Source organism: Neodiprion lecontei, chromosome 4 (assembly GCF_021901455.1).
Source record: "Neodiprion lecontei isolate iyNeoLeco1 chromosome 4, iyNeoLeco1.1, whole genome shotgun sequence".
Lineage (NCBI taxonomy): Eukaryota > Metazoa > Arthropoda > Insecta > Hymenoptera > Diprionidae > Neodiprion > Neodiprion lecontei.
In genome coordinates, this window is record NC_060263.1 from 38,038,754 (window position 1) to 38,062,770 (window position 24,017).

At 35.9% G+C, this 24,017-nt stretch overlaps 7 protein-coding genes and 3 long non-coding RNA genes across 13 annotated transcripts; 5 read left to right on the forward strand and 5 right to left on the reverse strand.

Annotated features, from left to right (window-relative positions):
• Nucleotides 1–203: 203 nt before the first annotated feature.
• LOC107225643 (prostaglandin reductase 1) lies at nucleotides 204–2,995 on the reverse strand. Its single transcript, XM_015666177.2, has 4 exons — nucleotides 2,721–2,995; nucleotides 2,205–2,490; nucleotides 1,627–1,900; nucleotides 204–1,516 (listed from the first exon to the last, which is right to left on the reverse strand). Exons 1-4 carry the CDS (start codon nucleotides 2,824–2,826, stop codon nucleotides 1,175–1,177), a joined length of 1,008 nt encoding a protein of 335 aa, XP_015521663.1. The 5' UTR covers nucleotides 2,827–2,995; the 3' UTR covers nucleotides 204–1,174.
• On the forward strand, nucleotides 1,761–2,679 carry LOC124294204. The gene is made up of 2 exons (XR_006904141.1): nucleotides 1,761–1,887; nucleotides 2,182–2,679. It is a non-coding gene; the product is annotated as an uncharacterized LOC124294204 (long non-coding RNA).
• Nucleotides 2,996–3,749: 754 nt separating the features above from the next.
• Nucleotides 3,750–5,513, reverse strand: LOC107225644 (prostaglandin reductase 1). Its single transcript, XM_015666178.2, has 4 exons — nucleotides 5,379–5,513; nucleotides 4,624–4,909; nucleotides 4,270–4,543; nucleotides 3,750–4,201 (listed from the first exon to the last, which is right to left on the reverse strand). The coding sequence occupies exons 1-4, from the start codon at nucleotides 5,482–5,484 to the stop codon at nucleotides 3,860–3,862; spliced, it is 1,008 nt and encodes a 335-aa protein (XP_015521664.2). The 5' UTR covers nucleotides 5,485–5,513; the 3' UTR covers nucleotides 3,750–3,859.
• LOC124294205 lies at nucleotides 5,398–7,904 on the forward strand. The gene is made up of 3 exons (XR_006904142.1): nucleotides 5,398–5,533; nucleotides 7,246–7,367; nucleotides 7,780–7,904. It is a non-coding gene; the product is annotated as an uncharacterized LOC124294205 (long non-coding RNA).
• On the reverse strand, nucleotides 6,056–12,903 carry LOC107225637 (rapamycin-insensitive companion of mTOR). The gene is made up of 9 exons (XM_015666167.2): nucleotides 12,587–12,903; nucleotides 12,473–12,520; nucleotides 11,878–12,034; nucleotides 8,371–11,589; nucleotides 8,010–8,139; nucleotides 7,515–7,879; nucleotides 7,232–7,334; nucleotides 6,667–6,774; nucleotides 6,056–6,532 (listed from the first exon to the last, which is right to left on the reverse strand). The coding sequence occupies exons 1-9, from the start codon at nucleotides 12,639–12,641 to the stop codon at nucleotides 6,149–6,151; spliced, it is 4,569 nt and encodes a 1,522-aa protein (XP_015521653.2). The 5' UTR covers nucleotides 12,642–12,903; the 3' UTR covers nucleotides 6,056–6,148.
• A 518-nt stretch (nucleotides 12,904–13,421) lies between these two features.
• LOC107225639 (translation initiation factor eIF-2B subunit gamma) lies at nucleotides 13,422–17,414 on the forward strand. 4 transcript variants are annotated; one of them, XM_046738793.1, is made up of 6 exons: nucleotides 13,422–13,708; nucleotides 15,129–15,196; nucleotides 15,497–16,204; nucleotides 16,303–16,636; nucleotides 16,881–17,101; nucleotides 17,174–17,414. In XM_046738793.1, the coding sequence occupies exons 3-6, from the start codon at nucleotides 15,528–15,530 to the stop codon at nucleotides 17,328–17,330; spliced, it is 1,389 nt and encodes a 462-aa protein (XP_046594749.1). In that variant the 5' UTR covers nucleotides 13,422–13,708; nucleotides 15,129–15,196; nucleotides 15,497–15,527; the 3' UTR covers nucleotides 17,331–17,414. The 4 variants fall into 4 exon arrangements, with proteins under 4 accessions (XP_046594749.1, XP_046594750.1, XP_015521654.1 ...); XM_046738794.1 differs by lacking the exon at nucleotides 15,129–15,196 and adding an exon at nucleotides 15,273–15,358; XM_015666168.2 differs by lacking the exon at nucleotides 15,129–15,196 and having other exon boundaries at nucleotides 13,424–13,708.
• A 578-nt stretch (nucleotides 17,415–17,992) lies between these two features.
• LOC124294107 lies at nucleotides 17,993–19,864 on the reverse strand. Its single transcript, XM_046737984.1, has 3 exons — nucleotides 19,701–19,864; nucleotides 19,396–19,544; nucleotides 17,993–19,304 (listed from the first exon to the last, which is right to left on the reverse strand). Exons 1-3 carry the CDS (start codon nucleotides 19,725–19,727, stop codon nucleotides 17,993–17,995), a joined length of 1,488 nt encoding a protein of 495 aa, XP_046593940.1. The 5' UTR covers nucleotides 19,728–19,864.
• A 31-nt stretch (nucleotides 19,865–19,895) lies between these two features.
• On the forward strand, nucleotides 19,896–21,287 carry LOC107225670 (60S ribosomal protein L37). The gene is made up of 4 exons (XM_015666209.2): nucleotides 19,896–20,027; nucleotides 20,325–20,460; nucleotides 20,853–20,937; nucleotides 21,164–21,287. The coding sequence occupies exons 1-4, from the start codon at nucleotides 20,025–20,027 to the stop codon at nucleotides 21,213–21,215; spliced, it is 276 nt and encodes a 91-aa protein (XP_015521695.1). The 5' UTR covers nucleotides 19,896–20,024; the 3' UTR covers nucleotides 21,216–21,287.
• A 748-nt stretch (nucleotides 21,288–22,035) lies between these two features.
• LOC124294203 lies at nucleotides 22,036–23,814 on the reverse strand. Its single transcript, XR_006904140.1, has 2 exons — nucleotides 23,679–23,814; nucleotides 22,036–23,209 (listed from the first exon to the last, which is right to left on the reverse strand). It is a non-coding gene; the product is annotated as an uncharacterized LOC124294203 (long non-coding RNA).
• Nucleotides 22,272–23,824, forward strand: LOC107225669 (mpv17-like protein 2). The gene is made up of 4 exons (XM_015666207.2): nucleotides 22,272–22,408; nucleotides 22,797–23,275; nucleotides 23,431–23,556; nucleotides 23,752–23,824. Exons 1-4 carry the CDS (start codon nucleotides 22,384–22,386, stop codon nucleotides 23,767–23,769), a joined length of 648 nt encoding a protein of 215 aa, XP_015521693.1. The 5' UTR covers nucleotides 22,272–22,383; the 3' UTR covers nucleotides 23,770–23,824.
• Nucleotides 23,825–24,017: the final 193 nt, after the last annotated feature.

Genomic DNA, 24,017 nt, shown 5'->3' on the forward strand with positions numbered 1-24,017 from the left:
TACCATCAGCATCCGCACGTGACTCTTTTGTACTGTTGTATTGGTTGGGAACTAACTCCATCTCTAGCTTAACTTCTAGATTTCAAATGCCGGCAGCTCATTTAATCTAAATACAATTCCTGTAATTTCAGTTAAATTTTGAGGCATTACACTAATGCCTCAGGGCAATGGTCTAGGAAATAAAGTTGACAGCAGCCTTGAAGTTTGTTTTCAACAGAAACACACAGTTTATTTTTTGTTAGTCACTACCCTGGAGCATATTCCAGAGGTACTGAAGTTTTGCCGAGAAATGAAACTTCTAGGTTCATGACGTAGGCTCAAATCAGTTGCTGTATTTTCATTGTACTTCACGCCCACTTGTTTTGATATAATAATTGGTGGATGAAAATGTAAAAAAATTATTATTCCATGGCATTTTTACAGTGACAAACAACGAAGTAGAGAATTAAACTTTAACTACAGTCTTACCAGTATATTTTCCTTCTAACATGCTGACAAATACATCAAATATATTTTCAAATCTTTCCATGACAGTCTCACTATACTTCAGCTCATTCTACTTCAGCCACTGAAGATTCTTCTCTTTACCCTCCATCCATCGATTAGTCCGATTCACAAATGAATCCCTCAATCTTCAATTGTCTAAATATCACAGCAAGCTGAATGATAGAACATTTGGGTAATAAATCAACATTGCATTGTATGTAGATTCTTCCAGATAAAGAAATGTGATATTCCACTACTCGTTTTCGTGAACAAACTTTATGGCTACATTTTTTTCAATACCCTTAAGATAGAAATAGAGAGATGCTCAACGCTCTAACTCCAAAGTGAATAAAATTTTGTCAACATACAAACAAATTCTGTTCTGCAACTGGTGTTCAAACACATCGCTGTACTTTCGATATACAATTCATTCTTTTCTAGGGTAAAATTTGATAGATGAAAACGCCAAAAATATATTGTTCTATGGAATATCGATGATGAAGAAAATAGAGAGATCAAACTTTAATGAGAGTCTTTACGGTATTTTTTCTTTCTAACATACAATTCATTCCAAATATATTATAGAATCATCATATGGTACATATAAAATCCTTTACTTTTATACATCTCCTTAAAGTTAGCCTCATATTATTGCATGAGTAAAAATGGGCGGAAGTGGACATGAATCTCAAACTTCAACAATAGCTTTTCCAGTGTTCTTTCCTTGCAACATACCAACGAAAGCTTCAAACATATTTATAAATCCTTTAGTGACTGTTTCACGGTACTTCAACTTTCCCTCCTTCACCCATTGATGATTCTTCTCAATACCCTCCATCAGACGATGATCCCAACGACTCACTATAAATCCTTCTATTCTCAATTGTAAGCCGACTACTATTCGCTGAACAATAGAACACTTTGGGAGAGCGTCAACCTGAGCATTGTATGAGGAAATACTTCCACATATTGATACACGACCAAAAGTGTTCATTTGATTCATTACAATATTAGAGATCTCTCCTCCTACCTGAGAAAGTGAAAATATTCTCTGTTCATAACAATTGGATCGAAGGCAATGACAAAGTTGCACTTCACCAAGCAATCATTTTTTAAAGTAATCATAAGGAAGATTCATACATTGTCAAAATAACAGTCAACTTTGTTAGGAGCGGCTTCCTTCAGAGTTGCCGTAACATCTTGGGTTTTGTAATTGATAGCATGATCGAATCCAAGTTCTTCCTTGAGCCATTTGCACTTTGCATCAGAGCCCGCAATCCCAATCACCTTCAATCCAAGAATCTTACCAATCTGTCCCACATGAGAGCCAACTGCACCAGCTGCGCCACTTACTACAAGTGTTTCCCCAGCTTTGGGCTGACAGATTTCGACTAATCCAAAGTAGGCTGTGTTGCTAAAAACATTATATAATACTTCTGTTAATGTTACATGTCGCAGGTTTGACTTTGGGAAAATATTCGTTAGATCAGATGATTAGAATAAACTAGTTTATCAATAGTCATGACAACACAATACTGAATACATAAATGAAACTATTCTACTCTGAATTCTCTTAGATTGCACTTAATAGCGCATTGAGAATATCGAATACAAATAGTAAACGTAAAAATAATACCAGCGCAAATCTTCACACAGTAACATCAAATTTACAATATGACCAAATGTTCATTTTAGATAGAGGTCGATATCAATCTTACCCTGGCCTGCCCAATACTCCGAGACCTAAAGACGCGGGTAGAGTATCAAGATCAGGCAATATATATGGTGGCTGACCAAGGTGCTCCTTCAAATTTGGATCAATGATGGTGTGTGTACGCCAGCCCACATTAGCAACAACTCGTTTACCAACTGGATAGTCTTTATTTTTAGACGCAATTATCTTACCAATTTGACGTCCAATCATCGTAATTCCCACTGGGTACCGTTGTGCGTACACCCTCATGTACGGATCAACAGATAAGTACTCAGCTTGGATGAGATATTCTAAAAATGATTTTTATGTGAATTGTAATACTAAACCATGAAATTTGTATGCACGAGGCAACAAATGATCTTAGGTAATTTCAAATATGTTGACAAGCATGTTCAATGAGTCAATGATTCAAATGAGTTAAATAGCATATTCAAATTTCAGAGTTGAATAGTCAATAAATTATTCCACTTGCCACTGCATACACTTTATCTTATATTTATTCAAACGTTGCTACACAGACCTCCATCTTTTAGAGCAGGTAATTCTTCATCGACGATCGTCAAGTCTGATGCTTTTGGCTCTCCCTTGAAGTGATTCGTCAACACGTATTTTTTTGCAATAACCATTATTGCACAACCTTGATTAATGCTGTTAAACTGGAATTAATTAATTTAACTCTTGGCAGTGTTGTAGAAAAGTGTTTATCGTAGACCTCTCCAGTTTATCAAACTACACCTTAGTTTGGTCTTAGACAAACTGAAGTACAACAGTCTTTTGGTAGGTGATTACACTCAATTGTCTGATAAATGGAGAGTGGTGCCATCTCAATGGGGATACCTATACACTCGATCTTTGCACTCAGCGATGCTCAATTCGAAACGGTTTTTTCATCCATATTTATAACTAAAATGAAAACATACCACATTCTCTTCAACACATGTTAGTTGTTTAACATGATATTGAAATATTGATTGAGTAATGACATATCAATGGAATTGAATATCATGCGCTATGTACGTTACATAATACTCAATACAAAACTTGATTTTCCATATTGCTGATTTCTACTAGTCATTGTAATAATCGTGATGCCATTGTTCGAAAATTTGTAAGTGTATTATAATATGGTAAAATTATATTTATCGCTTTGTATTAATTGTCTATTTTTTTCAGTCAAGATTGTGCACACAAGCGACACAGAATATTGCTATGACATTGACACGAGATCAGCACCTGGCATGACGAAAAATTTGCTCTTCACTAGGCTGTTTTACCAATGTATAGATACATTTGTGTATAAACATTTACTGTACATTGCCCTTGAAAGTTTAGCCACTTATGCCGGAAAGTATTTCATTACATTATCCAATCTCATCATCTGCCACCAACTATGGTACTGATGACTTGGCGGTTTTTTTTCTTCTATTTCAAAGCTAGAGACATGTAGTTATAATACCAAATTAAAACAAGAATAATATTTATGCTATTATGTGTTACATTACACATAATAATCTACAGAAAGTTCAATCAGTGAAACGTTACGTCTCGTATATTATTTTTTTATTTCTTATCAACGATGAGATGTTCTGAGTATGATACAAACATCAATAATCGATTCTTTTGAATGTCTTTCAAAAATTTCGTATTCTAACTAAGTTTTTACACTTTGACAATAGCTTTTCCAATATTATCTCCTCGCAAAACCCCAACAAATGCATCAAACGTGTTTTCAAATCCATTTGTAACTGTTTCGCGATATTTCAGTTTATCTTCTTTTATCCATTTAAGATTCTGTTCAATACCCTCCATCCATCGATCCCTCCAACGCAGCACTATAAATCCTTCCAGTTTTAATTGGGAAGTGAGTACAGCGGGCTGAATGATATCAGTTTTGGGTAACGCTTCAATGTCTGCATTGTATGTGGAAATACTACCACAAACCGCGACGCGACCGCCAACATTCATTTGATTAAGTACAATGCTAGATATATCTCCTCCAACCTGTAATACGTGAGAATCAAATTCGGTATCAAAATCAATGATATGTAATAAATTTTAGAACCACATACATTGTCAAAATAGCAATCAATTTTGTTTGGCGCAACTTCTCTCAAAACCTCGGCGACATTTTGAGTTTTGTAATTGATAGCATGGTCAAATCCGAGTTCTTCTGTGAGCCATTTACATTTTGCATCCGATCCGGCAATTCCGATTATTTTCAATCCACGAATCTTGCCGATCTGACCAACATGAGATCCGACTGCTCCCGCTGCACCACTTACAACTAGAGTTTCACCAGCTTTTGGTCGCAAAATTTCGATGATTGGGAAATAGGCAGAGTTTCTATAAAAATGGTGAAATATTGTAATCAAATATTTCTAGTTCATAGAAACATTCAGGAGGAACAAATCAACCATCGTTACCCTGGCATACCCAGCACTCCCAGACCCAAGGATATGGGTAATCCATCGAAATCTGGCAGCATGTAAAGAAATTGATCATTGTTGCTACTGAAATTCCCATCGATCACAGTGTACGTTTGCCAGCCAACACTGGCAACAACACGTTTTCCAACTGGATAAGCCCTGTTTTTAGACGTTACAATTTCAGCAATCTGAAATCCGATAATCGTGGCACCCAGTGGAAGTCTAGGTTCATATGCTCTCACGCCCGGATCAACGGATAAAAACTCTGCTCTGATAAGAAATTCTGAAAACATTCTCATTTACTTAATTAAGTTGTATTTGATATATCATTGTATCTAGTGAGTCATCAAAGGAGAGATTTTCCACATCATGGCCTTCAGAAATGAAATACCATAATAAATTTCTACACCTGCTAACATATCTATATATGATACAACCATTGATAGAACTAATAGTTACAAGCAAATTTGATTACTTGTACTCCAATCAGGAACTCGACACTGATAGTCTGCAGTGTTGCAATTGTTACACAATTCAGTTAGTTTTTAGCTAAATCATCAACCAATGACAAGTCATGCCATAGTCGTAATCTTAGAGAAATGTACCTGTATCTGTGTGCACCAATATTTCTGTCAACGTAAACACTGTTATTTTGTCTGATGGATGAAAGGAGCTACTCTAAATATCAATGAGGAACCACAGAAACAACGACTTTATCTTATTTGTGACCAGTGAAAAATTTCTACATTTACCTCCAGGCTTCAGAGCAGGTAACTTCTCCTCCACCAAAGTCAAATCTGACCGCTTGGGCTCGCCTTCAAAATGTTTTGTCAACACATATTTCTTGGTGATCACCATTGTCTGTGAAAATTACTGTTGAAAAGTTGGAACCGATCTATCTAATACAGTAAGTATATCACTTGGTAGAGAATAAATACAGAGGCACATAAAACTTCACCCAGTTTTATAGCATGAGCTAGTATATCTCTTTATGAAAATAATAACATCAACCTGTCGTGAGAGGCTTATACTTGAATTGATGATCGACATACGATACTAATCTGGCAGTAATCTGACTGAGTTGGGCCCTATCTATACGCAGAATACAAGATTCCATACACTTGAATTGTATCAGAACAAATGAAGAAATATTCTGTTAGTTATTGCAAATCATTAAAATGCCGGAACTTTTACTTTTCCATGTACACACTGGAATGTAAATAATTTTTAAATGACACAGAGAAGTCGTAATGTTATGTAATACTTCTTTTAGGTGAAATACAGCATGCAATACTTATCATCAGCCTACAGAGTTTCATAATTTTCAAGTAATACCTCATCCAATTTCATTATGCACCACTGGAATACACGTAATGTCAATCAGCTTTAATTGTAAGGATAGGGCGACAAAATGGATGTAATACTGGCAGTGTCTCTTTAATTGTTCTTTCTTTGTTTCTTCTTTTTTTTACATGGATACTTTGATACAAAATATGTACAGTTGTTTACAAAACGAGGAATATTAATCGAGGCTGAAGGCAGTACTGGTATTTGTGATTTTTAATAACTTGTCGGAACTTTTAGATACTCGTATCCTCTCCTCTGGTTTCAAAATCTCAGCAATGATTTTTTCATCACTACACAAGTCTATTCGGCTAGATGTATTCTTACTTCTCCCACCTGGTAATGATGTTTGTGAATCGGCGTTCGTTTCTTCAGTCACAATCGAAAGAGTCTCCAATTGTGAATCCGGGTAATGCGACCGACCGTTGACTCTGTTTTCCAGTGATACCGACACTGGTTTCTTGTGGACATTTTCAACAGGCAATTGCGATTTTATTGAATGGACTGGATTCTCTTCAGTACCAATTGGAATTTTCAGTATACTCAATGGTTCAGTGTAAAGCTGTAAATACGTAAAGAAAAAGTTCAAGCCTTCGAACAAGGAAAAGACTTTGCAGTTTTTACTCAGTAATCTCAAACACATAGCTGTGTATAAAAATTGTAATTTTCATTTATCAGAATATGATCACAACTTACAGCGTCAAAAGAGGAATCAAGAAATAATTCTTGAAGAAATTGTCGAGCTTGCAATCTGTAGGTACCACTAGCTAAACGTGCTCCAACCTCTGAAAAGAGGCAGGTACCCTGACAAAAGGACATGAATACAATTAGCTGTTATGTGAATTGGAGATCATCCAAGAAATTTCAATAATAATTCACGAACAATTTATTTTCACTTGCTTTTACTTCAACTTTGCCTGAAATAATTGAGCCTATGGGTAAGAAAACAGCTCAAGTCAACTTGAGTTATTTTTTCAAATACACTGATCTCGGTCTGAGGTATAGTCTACATTCACTATAAATTCTGGATGTTTCTGTCAACTCTTAATGCTGCAGTGACCATAATAAGTGGCGTGCACACCATACTGAAATACCGTACTGCTGAATCTTTACTTCCCCTTTTCTTGTCTACACTTAACTCGACTTAAGCCATTATTTAGCCCATAGGCTCAATTAGATCTGTATGACCTCCGCAACACAAATGTAATTTTTTTAGTGCTGTATGGTACTTAGTATGGAATAATGCAACTATTCTTTTTACCTGGAACTTTTCAGGACATTGCTGCCTCAGTCTGAGCAGTGCTTGCCGACTGTTCCTATACCAAACAGGATTCGCGAGACGTTCGACGTGCCTCAAAATTTCCCTGCACAAAAGTAGATTTCTTTAAATAATGATGGTATACAATGTTCTCAAAATTATTAATTTCACTGAAATGTAATGAATATTTATAAAGATTCCGTATAGCCAAACATAAGCAACCAATGTGGGAATCTAATTAGCCAAACTGGTGCAAACAAATTTATTTCCAATTTAGCTTACAAACCTGTTCAATTTTGTTTCACCCTCTTCACTTTCCTGGCTTTTTAAATTCATTTTACTATTGCAAACTAAACATATACGACTATGTTCTCCTTCTGTTTGATTACCAGAGGCTGATTCATCACTAGTTCTTGGTATGTCATCTTCTTGTTTAGAAATATCTTCGGAAAATGTTGAAGGAACTGGTTTAGGAGGGTCTGGAAATATGGCGGTCAATGTTCTTGGTAAACAAATTCCCATGTAACACTGATTCATTAATCCATTCTCAGGAGGTGGTGTTTGGGTTACTGCATGATCTGGTACCCAACTTCGAGGAGGCTCCGAATCAGCAATACTAAGTTGTGATAAGCGTTCATCCAAACTGTACATCTATAGCAAAAGTGGAGCACTAAAGTTAAGTAGCAATGAAAATAATTTTATATCTATAAATTGCTTTGAAGTAAGGAGTCCCATATAAATTAAATAGGCCAATAAATTGAACTGAATCTAAATAAATTACCTCAAGGCTGCTTCGAGAGTAGCTCGGTCTATGGTGACGTTGAAAACTTCGAATACGAGCATAACCATCTGCATCATGCTGACTAAATCGTGCTGTACTTGCAATGGGACTTGGTGTATCGCCTCGGTCCCTGAATTCAATGTTTTGAATATAAAGTTTATATATTTAAAAATTATTCTTTCAATCGAATCACATTTCTGATGAGAAGCTTCAGCAAGTAAAGGTAGAGTAAAGTAATTAGAAAGTGTAAATTTCTACTCGAGAGATCGCAAAATAACATAATGGTAGTTTCAATGATGACTAACGAAACCTTAAAAATCACACAATATATCTTTTATGCAAGCTATACAAAACTACTTACAGGAATGGGTAGCGTCGAGCCTCAAGGTCTGTAGCAGCACTTTCCGAGCGATTCCTACTCCTGTGGACTACGGGCTCTGGTAATTCTGGTTTTCCATCACTTAGACTTCGGTGGTGCCGGTGTACCGGGAGAGGACTTGGCATAGGATAAGGACTACGAGGAGGAACGATTGGCCACTGTTCTCCGCGCTTGTGTCTAACACAAGGCCAATTATAAGTTAATAATATATCTGCACCAGAGTGTGTTATTGCAATTAAGCTGAGAGTGTACATCGCTGTCGCACGAACCGAATAATAGGGGCAGGACTCCGCCATTGACACGATTACACCTATAATTCCCAAATTGTTCAATAATTGAACACCCATCACAGACGTTCCTGCATGTCCCAGAGACCACAATGCCGATTTCACTTTCATTATCCTACTATCAATGTCAGCTGAAGGATCATCCCGAGTTTCAGTATCTCCTTTCCAGCTTTGTTCAGGAGTGCTTCGCAACGACTCATCGTAACTTGACTTTCGCCTAAACTCGACCAAAGACTCTGCCTTCCAAGATTTGCACGGGGACGATGTTCTCCAAGGTAGATCTATCTGTTCTACATCCTCCGAATCAATGATCGTTTCCAAACGACTCGATTCCAATGTGTCATCTGTACCTGACTCAGTTGACAGTATGTGCCCATCGTCAAGGATCAAACGGTTTCCTTTGTTATTTTTTGAATCCAAATCAAGTTTCATGTTACCACATTCCATATGAAATACCATCATTATATGAATGAGTCGTTGAATCACATTGCGGCGCAACAGCAACTCTATTCCTGCATCATGCTGTACCAGTTGGCCAATTAAATGGGGTGGAATAAAGACATCATGTGTCTGAGGGAGATTTTGACTAGATCTCCTATGATAAGTACCATTTTCTCCTCTTTGGCGGCGTGTAAGGGAATCATGTATCTCCCCGTCAACTAGCCCAACGTATCTTTCAGAAAACCCACCAGGATTTATCCACTTTTCCAATTCATCAGTTGGTGAAGATAGACTACCAAAGATGGAATGCAATGAGTAAAGCCGGATCTTCAATAAATATCCCCGGTCTCCCAAATGATCCATCCAATTAGCCCAATTCGTGTTGGTTTGTCGTTGACGAAAAAGTACTTCCAAATTTTCGACTTCGTCACAAGCTTCATGTAACACCTCCAATGCAGCTAAAGCCACAATTTTACTTGCATCTTTCAATCTACCCCAGAGAAGTCCGATTGCCCATTGATGAGCATCTAACAGTGGAGCTCTTAATATTACACGCAAAAAGTGTGTTGCATAGAGCCTTGTACTTTCAAGCTGTGCTTCAACAATTATTTTATTAAATACCTTACGCGGTATACCTTCGTTAGAATAATCCAGACTGGACGTTATCAATTTTACGTAACAGTCGTGGTTTGTTGCAAGTGCAAGGTTTTGCAGTTTTTCAAGTAAATTAAACCGATTTAAGACGACTGTTCCCTTGGCAGAATGACTTAATTGACCAAGGAATAGAAAATACTTTTGACAACAGGTCGTTGACATGTGTCTTGGTGAAAATAAGCAGTCATGAGCAGATTGCATTGATGTAATAGCTGTTACTTGCTCTGCGACATCGCCAACAAGTTCGGCCAGTAAATGGTTACCCTCAGGCTCATGGAGTTCAAGCAGACAATTGATCAAGTCACATCCTGCCAACGTAGCTTCTCTTGCCAAAACGGCATTCGTTCCCAATTCTACTCGACTGTATTGATTACACGAAGGTTTGAAGTACCGCACCAAACGCTTCACAAATAGTCTGTGATCAGAGTCTTGGAGCTTGCGCAGGGCGTCATCTCTAGAGCGTAATATGGACCGTACAACAGGCCAATTCCATGCCAGTGCATCCTTGAAAGTGATTACATGAGCATCTCTCAGAAGGGGTGTCGTAGGGGATTCCCTTCGCAGCCAATGTCGACTAGTAGGTCTTTGCCGCCGAGGCAAAGTGGGCCTCAACCAAGTGCCTGCTTGTAATACGCGATCGAGAAAGAGACTAGCAGGTGCCGGTCTCCGTCTCATAACTGTATGCATTCTTCCCAGGATTGCAACAGCCGCTAAAGCTTGATGTCTACCCGCGCTAGCATGTTCCAGTAAATTTGGCAAAGGTGGAGTAAGATCGCAAGCTTCTGGAGGAAGCAGTGCGTGAGCTAAATGTAGTAATGCTCCTAAGAGCACAGCAGCTCGTACAGATATGAAGGTATCCGAAGTCACAATAGTCTCTGCAAGAGCTTTGTGAAGGCCGCACTCAAGCAGGGCATATACCAACAGTGCCAAGTGCAACTCGACAATATTAGGTCTATGCCTGGAAAGTGGTGGTAGTATAGATTTCCCTTCGGCTGCCACAAATCCTTCAGAGAGCTTCCAAGAATCTCGTGTACGACTTGGGTCAACTGCGGCTAACGCGACATCTGGTTCATCTGTCCATGCAGGCAGTGGGAGCCCAAGTAATTCGTAGAGAAGCTCAAGAACAGCACCACGCACTTCCAGTTGCTCCACATACAGAATACCAGCAATTGCTTTAAGACCAGAACTATCATTTGGATGACAGAAGTGTATTATACCAGTATATGAACGTAGGACACTTAACAAGGCCAGCTTGCTCGCTGCAAATCTTTGTTCTCGTTCTTCCTTTGTTCTCTCAATACCGGTTGAATGGAGTTCGCAATAAGGTGCAGCAAGACACAGTAAAGAAACTCCGTTTCTCGTCTCTGGGTTTCCCAATAGTTTTAAAAGAACACCGACAACAGACTCTGTAATCGCTGGACTCTGTCCAGTCATAGCAGCTCTGGTTAGGGCTCCAACACCACCACAACTTATTAATAAATCTGAGTTTAATACCCCTAGTTCGCACACAGCTGCCAGAAAGGCACGAAATATTGGATCCTTTTCTTCTACGCCCCCATTTGTCAAACTTATTAAAGACCTGGCAAGTCCGGGGCTGAAGTGCTTAGGGGCTAATAGTAAGATTCGTCTGACTAGTCTTAGCGCCTGTATCCTTTCAATTTCATTCCTTAAATTTAAATCCATACTTCGCGCAACCAAGTATGGATATTGTAGTTTATTCAGCATAATAACATCCTGCTCTTTTTTAAGCATATATCGCACTGCACGTAAGGCTGCTGCACGGACTTGTGTGGCTTCATTGATAAGTCCAATACGAAGACTGTAAAGAAAAAATGACGATTTTTAAGAAAACAAAACATTGTTAACAATAGATTTGGAGAGTCAGGAAGGCCAACCATCTTACTACTAGGAACTAGTCTACATCATAAGGTATATTTCAACATCAGTTCTCACATTACGATTGTATTTTTGGATATTTAAAAGGGAAAAGATATAACATATGTGAAATTAAGTAAAACTTTTAAAGGATGATAGTTGACGAATTTACAGAATACCTCATGCTATATATTTAATAATAAAGTACAAATAACATAAATCAATATCTCACCAACAAAATAATTCCTTATTACAGTACCCATATTCCACAAGATCATTCTCGCTGATGAATTTCACAATGGCATTTAGATAAGCTAATTTTCTTACGTTGGATATTCCTTGGCGTTGACATAGATTCGTTAATACCTCTTGTACATTTTCTTTTATATCTACAAAACAAATCATTCGTATCAAGAGGCATTTGTGATAATAGAAAGAGAGGTAAAGTTAGTGTTTAGAACTGTGACGAGCAAGATATTTTTACTTTTTTCCAGATATTTACTTGTTGCTATAAGTAAGAGTATGGATATAAACTTTCAATTAGTACCGGCATTGAAGGGTTCATAATATATTCACATCTGACTTTGAAAAGCAAAGAAATTCGAGACGAATGTGATAAGAAAGTAAGTTTGAGATGCCCAGTGCTATGGTTTTCACGTTACAGTTGGAAAATAAATTTCCAGATTAGTTTGACACTGGGGAATTGTTATTGTTGGAGATATTCAACTGTTATTGTTATTATTGGTATTTTAATTGCTGTGATTATTAGACATACTGTTGTATAACATTCGAAAGTAAGATTGACAGGTTAGGGCTAGGTTACTAACCTTTTGACAGATCCAGTTGCACGGAATTGTCTTCGCCATCAAGATGACCTGCGGCAACAAATGAATTAGTTTTCGATAATGAGTTCATTCAAAATATGTGAAAAATGAGCATACTTTTATGAGATCTATTAGACCGTGAACTCCTTCCACGAATCATCCAACTAGCCATTGCTATTCACTGCCGGCCGCTATCCACAGGGACATTTAATACTTTCGTCCATTTAATAGTATCTTTAAACAAAGGATATTTCATTCTTAAAACATCGAAGTACTATCACGGCTTTAATTATTGATGAATCAAGTGTGATTTGATTCAAGTGACACACGTACGGACGTTGAACTCGACATAGTGTACTTTCGATTGTGTAGAATCTAAAAAAAAATTCTACATAGGCACGTATAGGTGCCAGAGTAAGATGGGAAAACAATCGAAGCTTTTCGCTACACTGCGATCTGTTATTGTAAAAAGCAACTACAAGGGTATTTTGTGGAAACTTCACACAGAGTGCAGCACTATCTAGATTGGCACTGTTGCACCAATTTATTCTAAATCGAGTGACTCCAAAATTCCTGAAATTTTTATTACAATCAATATTGACGTAGGACTTCTGTTACTTAATTCGATCCTGTGATTTTCTCTGCCAAAGTAGGCCGAAATACAAATCACAGCCAGCCGATCTCGCTTGTGATTGCTAGTGAAGTTCAAATTTATGCCTGACGTGGTGAGCGAAAACAATTCATATCAACGTACGTCGAAGATCCAGTTCGATAGGGTAGAAATTTGTGAAGCAAAATATTGTTGAACAAGTATTTGATATAATATGTGATGACAAATAAAAAACGTGCTATAATTGATATAAAAAGAACCCCAAACGATGTATGTATATGGCTGTAGCGTACAAAAATTACAAAGAAAGCACACATTCGTTACCAGTATTGTTTACTAACCTACAAATGATAAAGATGGTGACTATATAATACCACCTGTGATATTACACAAAAATACCTTGGCTTCACCTATCTTCAATGCCTCAGCCACGGGTATAAACAAACGAAGACAGATGGACTAATTCATTGGCACCAGAGGCATCAGGATTGGCATATTTCCACCATATTTCCGATCAGGGAAGCGTCACACGGAAGAATAAAGTATAAATAGATGGTAATTGTTCGGTGATGTCAATAATAGTTATGAGTTAACCTGTCTGTCAAGAAAATATCAATTCTCCATATTTAGTAAGTTTTTCTGAAAATGATAGAAATAGAAATTGTATGAACATCCACAATTCTTAGAATCGATACTTGTACTTAGAAGGAACATCACTCTGGTTTCCCCCTCTGATTTCGTTGCAACGCATGTATGATGTTGAACCTTGAAAATTAAAAGAAGTGTATTTAATTTATCGGCGGAAAAACGGTTTAAAAGGGTGAAATAACCCTCCAAAGTAAGGCATTTCAAGGGGCGATTTGACAGTTTCACCCGCAAGCAATCGGCTGATTTCAATGAACCGAAATTGAAAATGTTTTTCATGTTAATCATTGTGACGACTACCATACATATTGAAACAAAATAAATAAAGTTGAGGGGTGAACCGTCCCTCAATTTTTTTTGCACTCGCCATTCAAAAATCGTGGACCTAATTGAATGAAACCAATGCCATTTTATAGAAAAAACAAAATGGAAGTTCATGTATTTTTGCGTTTTTCAAAAACGCAAAGTCAAGGGAGTAAACTGCCCGCTGCATAAACTTACTTCACATGCCATCTTCCATCTGTTTAAAATGTATCTGCTGATTCAAAATATATTTGTCAGCTCATAGTTGAAGTTTCATCACATTATAAAATCATTAGGCATGTGGGAGGGTATCAAACATGTGCCAATTTATTTTGATATGGCTGATGCCATTAGATTGAAAACACGAACGTTGTGTATGCGCACTCTTGCATACTTAAAAACTACCTCTGCAAAGAGGATAGACTACCCCTCAAGTGAGGGTGGGTATCAATACTTATATTTGTACGTTAGAGAAATTTCCGTGCTTTTTTTATACGCTAGGTAAGAGCATAATTTTTAAATGGGCTCATTCACTGTCAGTTCCTTGTTTTTAAACAACGATCCATATGAACAAATTCATTAGCATTATGTCTATATGAATGATATGTAAAAATCCATTCTTCCGTTCAAAATATTTGTAGTCGGATTCAATACATATGATTTAATTTATTTTATAATATTTTCATGTTAAGGGTCTTGTTTTTACGCACGCACGTAGACAATAAAACAGAGATTCCTATTCTTTAATCACATATCGTATGGTATACAAGACATGTTAAAATTGAATGTGTTGGTAAATGATAAGGATGTTGGTGCAATATAAGAATATTATTAACTATGGGGTGGTCAGATAATATATTATTTTTCTGATATACCTGCTTTAAAAGCTCGTAACCTTTGAAAATTTTTTCATTCCATGATTGTTAATATATGTAATATTAATCATAAGAATGCAACATAAGAATATAATATAATATAAATGTAATATTTTGTAATAGCGATCAAACAAGAGTGGTTTTGGCAATTAAATTGATTTTAATTGGTAACATTTTATTTAGATCAAAACGTTTTTTCACTTCAAAAAAAAAATACATTTCTTAGTTTTCAGTATTCTACAACATACATGAGTGGCAACAAAATCAGAGGAGGACACCAAAGTGATGCTCTTTGTTAGTACTTATAATTGATATACATTTTCTTTTACTACAATGTTATTTATGATACGTATAACTTTGAATTCTTAAGCTTGATTCCATTAACATCCAAGAAAATTAATCTACAGATGAAGTGGCTAATATAACTGCTACTTTGACCACATTAAATTGTAATAGGTAATATCTCACATGGTTGTGTCATAAGTGTTTATATTTGTGCCAGCTAATAAGTAACACAGAAAAGTCAGGAAGTACTGTCTAATTATAGTAAAATTCTCGGCAACACTAAAATTTATCTAACCCTATACATTGCAGACCCTTTGCACCTGGAATCGCATGACACAACATGTGGCGCCAAATGGAATTTCAAGCTGTAGTCCTTGCTGCAGGCAAAGGATCCCGAATGACAGAATTGACAGCTAGTCGAGCCAAGTGCTTGTTGCCTATTGGAAACTATCCCATGCTCTACTATCCCCTAAAACTTTTAGCACGTAACGGGTTCATGGAAGTCATTGTTGTGGTACAAGAAGAATGGAAAAATGAAATAGCGTTAGCTATAGACAAATTGAATATTAGACTCAGATGTGATTTCGTTGGAATCCCAGGTGGGGACGATCTAGGAACTGCTGACGTCCTCCGATTAATCCATGAGAAGTTCTACACAGACATCATTGTTCTCCCTTGCGACTTGATCATGAATATCGATTTAAGTGGCATTTTCAATTCTTATAGAAGACATTCAGCAATCATTATTTCTATGCTGATCCAACTTCCAACATTTTCTGACAAATTGATTAATCCTGGACCAAAGAGCAAACCAAAACCAGAGAGAGATTTGATTGGAATAGACAATGAAACTAATCGATTAATTTTTTTCGCCTCTGCATCAGATTTTGAAGAAAAGATAAATATATCACGAAAACTGTACAAGAAACATACAAACTTCAATATTAACTCAAATCTTTTGGATATACACTTATATATCATCCATAAATGGATTTTGGATTGTCTACTAATTGACAAGTATGTCTTTTAGTAAAAGAGTAACGATCAGTTAACGCCACAAGTGTATTTTTACCTTACTACCGAAGTACTGATTAATTTTTGTTTATTTTTTACAGAAGCATCAGCTCTATTAAAGGTGAATTATTGCCATATGTTATCAAGAAACAATCAGCGCAGACACACAACCCCAATAAAATAGAAAAAAGTACATCTATCATGAAACAAAACACTGACAGAGATATATTTAAATTGGTAACGGACAAAGCTCTGAGCAAACGGAAAAAACGTCTAGATGTTTTGATCAGTGAAATGTCGCCCTTCAATGACCACTCGACAAATTTGGAGAATGCTTATAACGAAGATTTGATAAAATGTTATGCTTTTATTCAAAATACCAAATTTGGATTTAGAGCAAATAACATACATATGTACGCACTGGCAAACGCAGTAGTAGGTTGTTCTGTTATGGAAATTTGCATTCTACATTACATAATTGAGAAATTAATATAAGTTGGTTATCCAGAATTTGCTCTGTTATGGCTTGTTGGTTTTTGCACAATAATTTTTGTGCCGACAGTTCCCACTCTTGGTGACCTCTGAGGGGCTGTGTCATAAAACATAAATCTCAGAAACATGGGCTGAAGTAATATTAGCCTACTAATTATATTACGCCTTAAGTTGATTATATTTTCAGATTCATGAAAAGTGGGCTATTCTGTCAGCGGCGCCAACGATATTTTTTGATGATTCAATGATCAAAACCAACCAAGTTGAAAATTGCACAATTGGTTATAATGCATCAATCAGTGAAAAGACATCACTGAAGCTCAGTCACATTGGTACAAGTGCAGTTATAGAAACGAAAACAAGGGTTTTAAACTCCGTTGTAATGGAAAACGTTATGGTCAAAGAAGGGTAATATAAAACATTTTTTTGAATAATAAAGTAAACCCAAATAAATCACTCACTGTTTTGTCTGTTTTTCAGATGCGTAATTAACAATTGCATATTATGCAATGACAGTGTAGTCGAAGAAGGCTGCGAGCTAAATCATTGTATAGTAGGAGCCAATCATACGGTACCAGCTGGTAGTCGGCATTCTGATGAAGTTTTGACCGATATTGGTAATCTAATGGAAATTTAAAGATTTGAGAAAGTAACGTTATTCGCAACTCTGTATTTTAATGATGTCAAATACTACGAAATAAATAATTTGTTTACTTCTAATTATACGTTATTGCTAGTTGATTATTCGAATATTGTAGTATGATGTGGGCACTATATTCCCCCGGAAACATGAATTGTTCTTCTAGTGCTTAGCATCCGACATTCTGGTAGAAAAAAATAACTCAAATGGTAAAAAAACTAATATAAGTAGATAAATACACCGTTGACTGAACATGTAAATTGTACTGTCCACGATCGTGGGAAATTTTAAATTTACGCGGGCTTTATGTGGCATAGGGTTTGAAATTATACCCAGACTACGAACTCGGACCTTGATAAAATATTTTCAATGTGGGCATCTTGAGACAACTGCAGGCAGCGGATCGCTGTGAGCCTCGCTCGTGCCGTCACCTAGCGGTTTCAAAAGCTAAATAGCCGGCGTGTTAATTTACATTAGAGGCATACTGATAAATATCCAAATCAGCAAAATATTATCAAATAAGTGATATTTCCATTGTAACAGTGAAGTGAAAAGTTGAAACTAATAACGAGTTGAAACTCCAGTAGTATGTAGCAATATAATATTAATAAATACACAATGAAAACCACTACCTTTTACGAATAAAGGTTTCTATTATTCTACTTGATAGTTTTTGTTTTATTAGAAAAAATTGGTGGCTGTAAATTTACTAAGCCGCAGATAACATGAATAATATTATCGATGCAAAAGAACAAATGTTCTGGAATTTTATACAAAATTTGATATGTTTTAAGTCGTTGCGTAATTCTTTCTACATGAATTCGAACTCTTGCGATGTTGTAAGTCAGATCTGTTTCTTCTTTCGAAAATTCTGATTTTTTTTCCAAAAATGGTGGCATAATAAGTAATACTCGTTTACCACTTGCATCAATGATAGATCTGATTTCAGGAAAACCTTTATCTGCTAAAACCACATCACCATCTTCCAATGAATCTACCAAATTCGATTCAATAGTTAATTGGGAATCACCTTTTCTACCGCCAGCAACTTTCGATTTGAAACAGATGAACCCAGATGGTGTGATTCCAATCAGTACTTTTGCTGTAAAACCTTTCTTATAATGAAAGTAACAGTAAATACGGTCGTCAACACTTGACGGAACATCTATCTTGAATTCAGTGCAGTCTATGATAACCCGAGTATTAGAGTACTGAGGTTTAAAACATTCCGGCATAGTTTTCTGTACGGCAGCTCTACTTGGCCAAAACACTAAATTTGCAGTTGACGAATTCAAATATTGTAAAGTTGAAAAGAATATCTTGGAGATAGTTGACCGATGTAAACCAAAGAAAATTGCTATGGCTGAAAATGTCAGTCCAGTTTTTATTTTCACTAAAAAAATTAAAAGCCTCTGTTCTCTTGTTATTGTATATCTTTCCGATGGGTTTTCAGTTTTAGATAATAAAAAATTAAAGTTCTGGAAGTTCACTCCAGCAATATCTAATAAATCTTCATCGGTCTTAATAGATGGAAAACCACAGAAACTACGCTGTTTCCTATTTTGTTCAACTATAGCCTTGTTAAAACCAACCGACTTATCTACTCTATCTGTTAACGATGTGCCGCATTGTACCTCTTCATCTTTCATTTTTTTCCTATTCACAATAGTTTTGAGAGTGGCAATTTCCGGTATTTCAGTTTGAACTTCAGCATCGCAGTAGTTAGTCATGTAAATATATCTGTTACAAGTGAAAGCTTTTGTTTGTTCGATACCAGCAGAACTTACAAAATCTACTTGACACTCTTGATCACTTTTTAAAATGACTTCGGCACTGCTTATATCCATAGGTTCACATCCACTATTATTGACAACATTGTTGGGGTCGTTATTAACTTGATTTCCAGTATCACAATTCACTCCGATGTTATGCTTGTGAAGAGTCTTTCTTCGGTTCATGAGTCGATTGTACCTATAATTAATAGATACATAGGTTATTATATAAATATCGATGTATATATTATTCAATTTTATAATTATTTTTTTACTTCTCATACATTTACCTGCTCAAAACAGCTCTTTCATTTACTTGCTTTGCATGATAAACTGGAGGGAATAGAGTTGGCGCGTAGCTTGGACTCGCGGGATCATCTGATTTTTTCTTGCCAATGAAATGAGCATTACATATTACATGATGAGTTTTTGGACTCCACTTTGAACCATCAGGACAGTAAAAAACAATAATACTTATGTATTTATACATATAGTGTTTCATGCAGATAGCATAACAGTTCACCTATTGATATAGTTGGCTTGATTTTAAAAATATAGAAAACTAAGGCATCGAAAGTAAAGTTATGTTACTTACTTTTTTCTTTTCACAGCAGCAATCCATTTTTGCCTTTGAACTATTTTATGTGATGCAGTTGGAAACTTGTAAAATATATAATCACTAGTTTTACCGTTATTTTTGCAGTTAACAACACAACAAGTGTAATTCCACATACCGTCTATTGTTTCTCATACAAAATGCTATCACAACACACGCTGGCTCAACTCACTACTCGCCACCCCGCGCGCTGCGATCGTTTCGCAGCTCCCCTCCAAGCGGCGGCTCACAGCGAGACCGATTCAGGAACACGCACATCTCCTCTTTTCAAGTGAGCCTTCGTCACGGAAGCCTTCGTGCAAGATGGTAAGCGTGTAATTTATAAATTCAAATCCAATTATTTAAAAGCAATCCACAATTCAATGAGTGACAAATAAGTCTCTACAACTCTTAAATGCTCTGTTGTTCGAAAATAATTTTGTAGTTTTACTGTTAAATTTCCGTAAATGAGAGATTGTTTAACTCTCCTTAGTAGGGGAGGTTAGGATCCTTATTGTGTGCAGTTACATGCGGTATTTTCTTCTGACAGAATTATTCAGAATCGTCATACGGTAGTTATGCACAAATACTACGTCTGTTTACGTTTCATAATTTTCTTTACAGACGAAGGGAACGTCCAGCTTTGGTAAAAGGCGTAACAAGACACACACTCTGTGCAGGAGATGTGGACGTAGCTCATACCACATCCAAAAGTCGCAATGCGCTCAGTGTGGATATCCTCAGAGAAAGATGCGGTCATGTAAGTTTCTGACCACTCGTTTTTCCCCTGATTCACACAGTTCTAGAAAAAGTAATCATACTCTGAACTCGTAACCTTCCTCATTAATATTATTTAGGTGAATCACTGGTAATTTGTATGATCACTTTATTTATATTCACATTTACATTTATATTATTTTTTTGCCTTCAGAATTGGATGCTTCAATATTCAGAACTTTTATTTTATGTAACTGATTATTACTCACAAGTAATATTGTAGACAGTTACGATGTAACCGTTGCTTTTTTAGCAGTAATTAATGTGTTTTATAATCTATCAGGTAGTTCCATTTGTTTTTATTTGATGTAATGTTTTTATCTTAATTTGTAATAATACCATCTCTATTTACTTATGTCCGTTTTTTTTTTGAAGATAACTGGTCGATCAAGGCGAAAAGGAGGAAGACGACTGGGACTGGCCGCATGCGTCACCTTAAGATCGTTCGACGCAAGTTCAAGTGAGTTTATACCTTTTCTTTGACAAATAATAGTTATTTTTTGTTTGTTTCTTTTTTTTTTTTGTTCATAAATGGAACTTGATTTACCGTACTCAAAATGCAAGTAACGACGTTGAAAAACTTGAATCCATCATATTTAAAACAAATTCATGAATGCATTGCAATTGATGTAATGAGTTTCTTATTCTCAGATTTTATTGTTACAATATCTTATCTTTTATTGCAGGAACGGCTTCAGGGAAGGTGTACCCAAGCCCAAGGCTGTTGCTGCGAAGTAATTTACAAAAACTTTATTTAAGACTTGTGAAAACTTCGAAAATTCTAAGACCTAATAAACAGCTTGAACTTTATATAAAAGTTTGTTCCTTTAGAAAAATAGGGTGATGCAAGTACATGACATATTTCCTGTAACAATGAACAAGAAAGTCCCATTGTCGATAAATACTGTATTATATCAGAGTATAAACCAGCCCCTCATTCTGAGACAGTATTTCAGGGTGTTTTTCTTAGGTAACCGCACATCAAATGGATATTTTGACGGTGTTGTCAACTACAAAAAACCTCTGCTCATATTCGACACAATGCGGTTCATGAAAAGAGTTTGTCAAACATTGCACATCAATTTAAACTTAAAAAAATAACTCAACATTTGATACCATGTTGACGAGTCAATCAATGTTTCGGGAAATTTGACACAGTTTATTAAACATCAGTTTTAGAATACGATAGTAACTAATGCTAATTCCTGTTTTATTAAAACAAGGTATATAATTCAGAATCCTCGAATAAACGTATCAGAACAGTAATATTGTATCAGTAGTTCAAAGAAAACAGATAAAACGTCGGATTTCCGTACAAAACTGCAATTTCCCCTCTCTTGACGCACAATCGACAAGAATTGAGATCACAGTCCAAAAGTAATAATTTGTGGATGCACCTGTCACGCCAAGAACTACAGGTTTTAGTAGGTGTTCGAAATAATGATGATCGACCTTGGCGCGAGCGCGCAAACGCGGCGTTTTTGACAGCGATTCAGAGTCTATTTATCAACGCACTCTTGTCGAAATATCTTAGTAAGATTCAGTTTTTGGCGCGAGATGGAACATATGAGTTATCCTGTGTATTACATAATCATATAACGTAAAAATTCAATAACCTAAATTGATCAATTTCAAAACGTTATGCCACACCAAATTCAACTAATTTTCTCTCTACGCAAGCACCAAAAAATTAAGAATCATATCAGATAACACAGGCTTATAAAATAAGAATAATCCTTGTTACACTTATTTCTACCCTTGTATATTCAGCTAATCCAACAAAATTTTAATCCATTCCCACTGATATCAGCTACCCCATCCCTTTACAAATAAAAAATTATGCAGTCCATCAGATAGTATTGAAAGATTTACCAATTATTCAATATTTCACTGGACAGCTAGGTAAATGGGTATACTTGGAAAGTTGTTTGGTAAGTATAATGAGTTGTATTGTTAGCAGTTGTCTGTTAGTTTGTTACCTAATACAAGCAGTAACCTTGCATCTTTTTTTTTTGGCAATCAACAACTCATCCAAATCTGAGTCAAGGCCACAAGGATTTAGTTACAATAACCGAATGTGTAATGGTATTCTGAAAAGTAAAATTAGGATTGATATATTCTTAGAAATTTCAATCATATGAAGGAAAAAGTTTCAAAGATTATAATTGACAATGAGGGTGAATCTATTTGACTATAAACAGAAATTTAACATGACACGTTCGAATGTATATTTGAGTAATAGTTGGACTTGGCTCAATCAATATTTCTATTTCTCTTAAGAAATCGAAATCTGCTGATATGACAAACTTTGTTCTTTAGGAAAGTACCTGTTAGTGACAAATACTGTGAGTTGCGGCTTAATGATGGGATTCGGTGATCTTTTCCAACAGGGACATGAGCATTGGAAACAATGCAGCAGAAACGAGAGTGTTTCCTTGCAGAGCGGAAAATTGTTAAAGCTCGATTCAGAAACTAAAATAGATAATGAAATAAACTCAATAACTCTACCTAATATTGACGATAATGATAAAAAATATGTCCACGATTATATACGAACAAAAAATATGATTATAGTTGGCAGTATACAGGGTCCATTTCATCACTACTTTTATGCAATATTAGAACGAACGATTCCCAAAAAAGATGCAGTTTCCTTAGTCAAGAAAATACTTGCAGACCAATTCATCGCCAGTCCTGCATGTCTCGCAATTTTTTTCTGTGGTCTTGGAGCTCTGGAACATAATGAAATAGGAAGTATCCAAAATGAAGTTGCGCTAAAGTTTTTGGATACCTGGAAGGTGAACAGTGATCATTATTTGCAAACATCAATTCAAAGTCTGTTAAGCTTAAAAATGAATAAACACTGATAGTAAATTTTCAAATTTGGTCTGCCAGTATTTAAGTGTTATTGATGAACTAAAACTTATAATGTGTGGACATTATATTCTTCCAGATCGACTGGTGCTTCTGGCCTCCTGTACAGTTTATTAATTTCCTACTGGTTCCTATACAGTATCGTGTGATCTATACAAATCTAATGACTATGATCTACGATACATTTTTATCGTACATAAGATACGTAAGTAGATCAATCATCACATCACTGTGGAAAAGAGGATAAATAGTAGCTAGACAAGCTGATATATTCCATTAATCTTGGAAATCATTGAATTCGCGCTGTATATTTGTTTGATAATGTACCGTATTTTCTCCCAACTTTTTCGCACTTTTCGCTTTATCTTCATTCTTTATTTTTTTCGTTCTCCCGTTGCAGGATGCAGAATATGACTGATTATTGAACAAATCATCAGCAAGTGGGCTTGTAAATAAAATAAATGACAAGGTGTATATATATACATATATACGCAGAAATTATAACTTGTCTGATAGAATGAGTGTTTTCAGCTCAAAATCCATGTAAATATAGTTGATAAGTGGATATGTTGTTATTTGAAAATAAATAAGAATAATTTTTGGAATTTTGCTAGTATTTGGGATGCATATAATACTTAATTTTCTGTATTTTGTTTGACGTTGGGA

Bases quoted from the DNA above. Each gene is read 5' to 3' on its own strand.
- LOC107225643 (XM_015666177.2), bottom strand. From the start codon at position 2,826: ATGGTTATTGCAAAAAAATACGTGTTGACGAATCACTTCAAGGGAGAG. The intron at 1,901-2,204 runs GTAAGATTGATA...TAATGTTTTTAG, and splicing joins GGAGTATTGGGCAGGCCAGG to CAACACAGCCTACTTTGGAT. The intron at 1,517-1,626 runs GTATGAATCTTC...TCACTTTCTCAG, and splicing joins TTGACTGTTATTTTGACAAT to GTAGGAGGAGAGATCTCTAA.
- LOC107225644 (XM_015666178.2), bottom strand. From the start codon at position 5,484: ATGGTGATCACCAAGAAATATGTGTTGACAAAACATTTTGAAGGCGAG. The intron at 4,544-4,623 runs GTAACGATGGTT...CCATTTTTATAG, and splicing joins GGAGTGCTGGGTATGCCAGG to AAACTCTGCCTATTTCCCAA. The intron at 4,202-4,269 runs GTATGTGGTTCT...CACGTATTACAG, and splicing joins TTGATTGCTATTTTGACAAT to GTTGGAGGAGATATATCTAG.
- LOC107225637 (XM_015666167.2), bottom strand. From the start codon at position 12,641: ATGGCTAGTTGGATGATTCGTGGAAGGAGTTCACGGTCTAATAGATCT. The intron at 12,521-12,586 runs GTATGCTCATTT...TTGTTGCCGCAG, and splicing joins GTCTAATAGATCTCATAAAA to GTCATCTTGATGGCGAAGAC. The intron at 7,880-8,009 runs GTAATTTATTTA...CTTTTGCTATAG, and splicing joins ACTCTCGAAGCAGCCTTGAG to ATGTACAGTTTGGATGAACG.
- LOC107225639 (XM_046738793.1), top strand. From the start codon at position 15,528: ATGTGGCGCCAAATGGAATTTCAAGCTGTAGTCCTTGCTGCAGGCAAA. The intron at 16,637-16,880 runs GTAGGTTGTTCT...TTATATTTTCAG, and splicing joins ACGCACTGGCAAACGCAGTA to ATTCATGAAAAGTGGGCTAT. The intron at 17,102-17,173 runs GTAATATAAAAC...TCTGTTTTTCAG, and splicing joins AACGTTATGGTCAAAGAAGG to ATGCGTAATTAACAATTGCA.
- LOC124294107 (XM_046737984.1), bottom strand. From the start codon at position 19,727: ATGGATTGCTGCTGTGAAAAGAAAAAA. The intron at 19,545-19,700 runs GTAAGTAACATA...GATGGTTCAAAG, and splicing joins GCTGCTGTGAAAAGAAAAAA to TGGAGTCCAAAAACTCATCA. The intron at 19,305-19,395 runs GTAAATGTATGA...TATTAATTATAG, and splicing joins GAAAGAGCTGTTTTGAGCAG to GTACAATCGACTCATGAACC.
- LOC107225670 (XM_015666209.2), top strand. The intron at 20,461-20,852 runs GTAAGTTTCTGA...TTTTTTTTGAAG, and splicing joins TCAGAGAAAGATGCGGTCAT to ATAACTGGTCGATCAAGGCG. The intron at 20,938-21,163 runs GTGAGTTTATAC...CTTTTATTGCAG, and splicing joins ATCGTTCGACGCAAGTTCAA to GAACGGCTTCAGGGAAGGTG.
- LOC107225669 (XM_015666207.2), top strand. From the start codon at position 22,384: ATGGGTATACTTGGAAAGTTGTTTG. The intron at 22,409-22,796 runs GTAAGTATAATG...TTTGTTCTTTAG, and splicing joins TATACTTGGAAAGTTGTTTG to GAAAGTACCTGTTAGTGACA. The intron at 23,276-23,430 runs GTGAACAGTGAT...ATATTCTTCCAG, and splicing joins AGTTTTTGGATACCTGGAAG to ATCGACTGGTGCTTCTGGCC.